General features: G+C 37.8%; 1 protein-coding gene across 3 annotated transcripts in view; it reads left to right on the top strand.

The window, feature by feature from the left end:
• NDC1 (NDC1 transmembrane nucleoporin) overlaps positions 1 to 5,976 on the top strand; it is a 94,226-nt gene extending 88,250 nt beyond the window's left edge. Inside the window, exons 17-18 of one of the 3 annotated variants that reach the window (XM_006839788.1) lie at positions 1,247 to 1,407; positions 5,481 to 5,976. In XM_006839788.1, the coding sequence (XP_006839851.1) occupies positions 1,247 to 1,407; positions 5,481 to 5,544 (225 nt within the window). In that variant the 3' untranslated portion in view covers positions 5,545 to 5,976. The remainder of the gene's footprint in view (positions 1 to 1,246; positions 1,408 to 5,480) is intronic. The other 2 variants (XM_006839787.1, XM_006839789.1) reach the window with 2 other exon arrangements.
• The last annotated feature ends 246 nt before the right edge of the window (positions 5,977 to 6,222 follow it).

The raw sequence follows: 6,222 nt of genomic DNA, 5'->3' as shown, positions 1-6,222 counted from the left end.
TTAACAACAACAAAATGATTTTATATTCTGCTTTTCAAACTATGTCTTCAAGATCTAATATGTATTGTTCAAATACCATAAAACCAAACCAGACTCAGTTGTGGAGTCATTACTGACTCAGTGACTATATAGTGTTCCCAAGACTATAAATCTTTATGAGAACAAGCAGCCTCATCTTCGTCCTGAGGAGCAGATGGTAGGTTTGAACTGCTGACCTTGCAGCTAGCAGCCCAAGCGTAAACCACAGCACCACCAGGACTCCCTTGTTAGCACAATGATGTTGTTAAGTGCCTTCTATTAGGTTTCGACCTATAGCAACCCACACCAACCTTATGGTTGAGTGTTTATCTTTTGGCACCACACCAAGATTTTATATAAGTATATATTATGTTTATGGAGTATGCATATATTGTTGTTGTTAAGTGCCGTCAAGTTGAATCCGACCCATAGCAACCCTTTCTTTATAGGGTTTCCGAGGAGCAGCTGGTGAGCTTGAACCACCGACCTTGCAGTTCAAACGGCTTTGCAGTCTGGCCCATTAACCCACAGCACCACACCAGGATTCCATACATATATATGTTGTTGTTAAGTGCCATTCAGTAAGTTCTGACCCATAGCAACCCTGTATAGGGTTTCTGAGCAGCTTCTGGTGAGCTTGAACCACCAACCTTGCAGTTCAAGTGACTTTGCAGTCTGGTGCATTAACCCACAGCGCCACACTAGGACTGCATACATATATGTATATATGTGTGTGTATATATATGTGGCGTACCTTACATACAGTAAGTATATACAGTAAAATACATTTCTTACTGTGAGTCCTATGGTGTGGAGCTGGATTGTAAGGTCTGGTTGAGCCTCAAGGATGGAGGTTCAAACCTACCAGCCACTCCTCAGAAACCCTATGCAGGGTTGCTATATCTTGATGTGGCACTATAGAATAATGTGCTGAACCTCAAGGTAGGTTTGAACCACAGGGTCATGGCTTAAATCCACCAGTTGCTCTTCAGAAACCCTATACTGGGTCCCTACATGGAGCTGACTCCATGACACTTATCAAAAATAATATATACATATGTATGTACACACACACGAGTCTATGGTCTGTAAGTCAGAACCAACTTTATGGCACTTAGCAACAACAACATACACACAGATACATATATACACACAGTCTCCTTAATCCTTTGGACTTACATTGGCTTCCTTTATAGTGTCAACTAATGTATTTTCTTTTTTGGTCTAGGCAGTTGACAAGTACTTCAAACTTCCTCACGCTTCCAGTAAACCACCTCGGATTTCAGGAAGCCTTGTGGACACGTCATATAAAACATTAAGATTTGCATTCAGAGCATCACTAAAAACTGCCATCTATCGAATAACTACTACTTTTGGTGAACATTTGAAGTAAGTTTATCTGTTTTGATCCATGACAGTTGTCAACTTTGAGGCATTCTCTTTGAAATAAGTATGAGAATTATAAAGCTTCACATTTTAAAAGTGTTTTGTTTTGTATTGGCATCTTCATGATTCCTATTGTGAACATAAGCTTTAGGACTTTCAGGTACACAAAAGCAGCAAATGTAGTTATATAATATATGTATATATATATTTTATATATATATTGTTGTTGTTGTTGTTAAGTGCCGTGGAGTCGGTTCCGACTCATAGCGACCCTGCACAGGGTTTCCGAGGCTGTAAATCTTTACGGGAGCAGAATCCTCATCTTTCTCCCGCGGAACAGCTGGTAGTTTTGAACTGCTGACCTTGCCGTTCACAGCCCGATTCGTAACCACTACGCTACCAGAGCTCCTTATATATATATTATTTATTTATTTATTTTAATTGCCATAACATCTTAAGAGAGAAAAGGGGAGGAGGAGTACCTTTTCAGAAAAACATTAAAAATTATTCTGTTGTTATATCTTGGTTAGCAGGCTATAGCTTAGGTTGAGCAGTGTTCTATAAACGAGTATTCTTGATGCTTTGTGAATCATGCTGGAAAAACACTGGCAGATCACAATACATGTAGAACCAGAATCAGAAAAAACCACCAAAGCCAAACCTGTTTATATTTAGTTTCATTGCTTTTTTTTTTATTTCCTGAAGTGGTCTAACTAGGCAGGATGATAGACACTAGTGTATTAACTTATGTTTATTGTAATTATAAATAAACTTTAGAAGACCTTAGAAATACCTGTTTTCTGTATGCAGGCAATAAGTCGTTTAGAACTCCTTCATACCATGTGCTTTGAGAAGCTGCAATGTAGAGCGCTTCAGAACAGCAGCAGGTGTTTATGGAGCGCTTTGATTCTGTGTAGGACAACGAACTTGTTTAAAAACAAACATGAAAATCTATTTTCATTCCATAGCTAGAGTGCCTTCTATCTGTGCTAGTCATGTATGGCTATTTAGATTTAAATAAATTGAGTTAAATAAGGAGTCTTGGTGTAGCACTGTAAGATAAGCATTGGACTGCTAACTGCAAGATCTTTGTTTCAAACCCACCAGCCACTCTCTGGAAACTCTATACAGGGTCGCTGTGTCAGAATGGGCTTGACGACACTTAACAACAACAAATAAGATTATAAATTTCATTTGTGAGTCATACCAGCCACATTTCAAGTACCTAGTAGCCATATGTGACTACTGTTGTTAGTGTCGGTGAGTTGGTTCTGGACCATAGCAATCCTGTATAGGGTTTCCAAAGAGCAGCTGGTGAGCTTGAACTGCTGCCCTTGCAGTTCAAACCTACCTTGTAGTCCAGTGTATTAGTCCACAGCGCCACAAGTGACTACCATATTGGGCAGCACAGATAGCAAACATTTCCAATATTGGAGACAGTTGTAGTATACAGTGTTATAGGTAATACTTTGTATTTTTCATTTACACTTCTCCAAGAGCCTTCGAGTATAGAGATGGTCATAATTGTAACAGTGTGGAAACTGAGGCTCAGAGAGTTTAAGAAATGGACTTGTCTAGTGGTTGCATGCTTCACAAAATACAGTTTCATGAAAGAAAAACAATCTCAGTTTTATAGGTAGCAAGCCACATTGCCTCAAACATGGTTTTCAAAGTGTAGTCCCTGAATTAGTAGCAGCATCACGTGGAAATTCGTTAAAAAGGCATACGTTCAGGCCCCACTTCACACCTACCAAGTCAGAAACTCTGGGTCTGGGGCCCTTCAGTTTGTGTTTTAAAAATTCCTCTAGGTGATTTGATTGTCTACTTAGCTTCAAGAATCACTGACCTTGATGGACACAGCAGCCTCCTCTCCACTAGCTTTTCTCCTTGTTTGCTTTCCACAAATGATTCTCTGCACTGTCTTCAGAATGCTCCTTAAAAATAGTCTGATTTAGTATGACATATTCTAGGATAGGTGATAAGTTATAGTAGGAGAGAGTGACAAACCATTAATTTATTACCTCCCCTGCCCTCAAGCACACATTGGCCATCTATTGGCTGCAGGGGTCCACAAATCTTGGTTAGATGCCAGATATTCTATTGAAAGTGTTATTGATGTGGCTAAATTTCATGAAATGGATCCTGAAATGGGAAGGTCATTTCATATAGTGGGTAAGAGTATGAACTTGGGTTGAACTGATCAACTCTCACCCACATCCCATGCTGTCACATGTAAGCTTTAGTTTCTTACTTAAAACTCACTGCTGTCAAATTAGGATATTGATAGGATTCAAGGCTGTTTACCAGCTGGTCCCTGATAAGCTCTGCAGCTAACCAGACCTTCTCTCTCCCCATTTCTTTTTCTGTGTCCCTCCTGCCTAAACACTCCATCTTCCCTCCCTCATCTACCAAATCATGTACACCTACACATGTACGTACGCATGCACGTACTTAGAACCTGCATACCCACGAACCTCCAGCCCGTTCTGCAGGTACACAATCTCTTTCTCAACCATAGGCTATGCACTTAGTTCCTGCTGTTCAAAGTGCCCTTTTTTCTCTTCCTGTGAACTCCTTTACATCCCTGTTTATTATGGTAACTTGCTGTTACCTAGTATCACAATTTAGTGAGTGATAGACATAAATTTGACATTGGATCCTTCTTCCTCTTAAATATACACCTTGCTTTTTACAACACTAGATTGCCTCCAGGATATAAAATGAAACCCAGAATGCGCTCAGAAAATACTATTGTTAACTCTCACTGTGCTTCATTGGGTGTTAGTAGAGATAAGGTGACATCATCCTTATGTAAAACCCATTGTATATTCATAGAACTTAATAAATATTGTGACAGCAGCTGTTATTGTATACCACCCTCTTTATTCCCTGAAGCATGCCCTCCAAAATCCAGGTGCAAGTCGTCTCTTAAGCAGTGAAAATTCACACAGGCCAGTTCTCATTGGAGTCACTTACTCAGCACCAATTTTCTCTTCATTTAAGCAAATTTGATTCACTGGTTTTCCAGCCTACAGCTTAATACAAGTATTTGAAAGGAAGATCTTGCTGCTAAAGTCAGGATTGGTAACAATAGTAAGGGATATAGTTCAATGCCTGCTAGCAGAGGGTAGAGTTGGGGAGAAAGCAGCGGAGATAAGGTCGCTCAGAGGCATTTAGTTTGAGATCAGCTGCCTCACTAGCACCTAGAGGGCATCTTTGCACACAGTAAGATATTTCACATGGTTCAGTTAGAGGCAGCTACATGGTTTGAGAAAGCAGAAATAAGTGTGCAAGGCATATTAAGATTATTTGTAGCAAAATTTATTAAAGTAAAACTTGGTGCTTTAAAAAAAGTGTTGACCTTTCGTTATCTGGAATTCTTTTCCATTAAATAATGATGTATTACTATTCACAAACTAGAAAACCCAAATCTTTTATTGGATTCCATTTTCCTCCAAAGTTTAAAAGGAAGTTTTATATTAGTTTCAATATATATTTGTCCTAATTCTGTTAAGGTAATGCATTTTTGTGAGGGTGAGGGTAGGGAGAAAACTCATTTCTAATTTCCCCATCCAAGACATAACTTATGTTCAAAGGGAAAAGTAAATCTAAACCACCAAACTGTTACCTTTGAAAACGATTAGTGGAGTCTATTGTGTTTTAACCAAACATTTTAGTTTAAAGGATTTTATATTAAAGGCAATTCAAATACTCCACAAGTCAAAGATAATGTTGAGATCTGGTTTAAATAAAATAATAAAATCCAGAAAATCCTAATGCAAGAGCTGTAATTCTGCACAGCGGGTTCCATAGCAGAGCAGGTTACAGCGATGCCTTCATTTGTCAGTCTTCATTTTCTTTCGTCTTTGAGAAGGTAGAAACATGCTATTACTGAATACAAGCCCTCCTCATTAGATTAAGGAGGGTTTCCATCCAACTCTTTTCAGAAGTATTAAATAAGTGGAGATTTCTATTCATTTTTAATTGTTTTGAAAAATATTGACTCTGCTCTGTGGCTCACTTAAATATGTTTAATGTAAAATAAAGCTTATGCTTTGAATTTATGTTTCATTTAGTGCTGTGCAAGCATCTGCAGAACATCAGAAAAGACTTCAACAGTTCTTGGAGTTCAAAGACTAGTTAAGTAATATAAACTGTGTTCATTACACTGCTGATACAACTACAGATGGGACAGTAAATGTTCAGCATTCTTGGATCAGAAGAAAATGGACTAATTAGATGCTTCCTTTGTCCTGGTGGTTGCTTTGAAAACTATACTTTAATGGGAGAAATCATGGAAAGAAATTCTCAACAGAATAACCAAATGCTGCCTTTTCTGTACTGTTGCTTTTGTGTGTGTGGTATAATAAAGTCTTTTATTCAATTTTACAGAAGCATCTATGGTAGTAGAAATGTCTCTAGCTCATATAACTTAATAACTTGAAAATGTTTAGAGTTTGCTTTTGAGAGAAGGGGAGCCAGTTTGAAGGTAAAATAGTTTGACTTGATGCATTTTCCTTTCTAATCATTCTAATAGTTTAGCTCTCTCTACACACGTAACACAGACTTTTTCTTTTTCTATTCTTTTCTATTTCTATTCAGTAAATAGAGTAGTTTCTATTTACCGAAGGATAAAAATGGTAACAGTGGAGGAAAACTTTACAGAAAAAATATTGTCTAAAGGACATACTTTGTTAATCTGTTAGGTTGTGTTTTTGTTTCCAGGGACAAATTAAATTTGCATGATTGTCCAAAAAAAAATCTCAATTTACAGATGCTAACTCTATATAAAGGAATGTGGAAAAAATTCAGTTCTTA

This window comes from Chrysochloris asiatica, unplaced genomic scaffold (genome assembly GCF_000296735.1).
Source record: "Chrysochloris asiatica unplaced genomic scaffold, ChrAsi1.0 scaffold00026, whole genome shotgun sequence".
NCBI classification, from domain to species: Eukaryota; Metazoa; Chordata; class Mammalia; order Afrosoricida; family Chrysochloridae; genus Chrysochloris; species Chrysochloris asiatica.
Note: the sequence above shows the minus strand (reverse complement) of the source record. Positions and strands in the feature narration are given on the sequence as shown.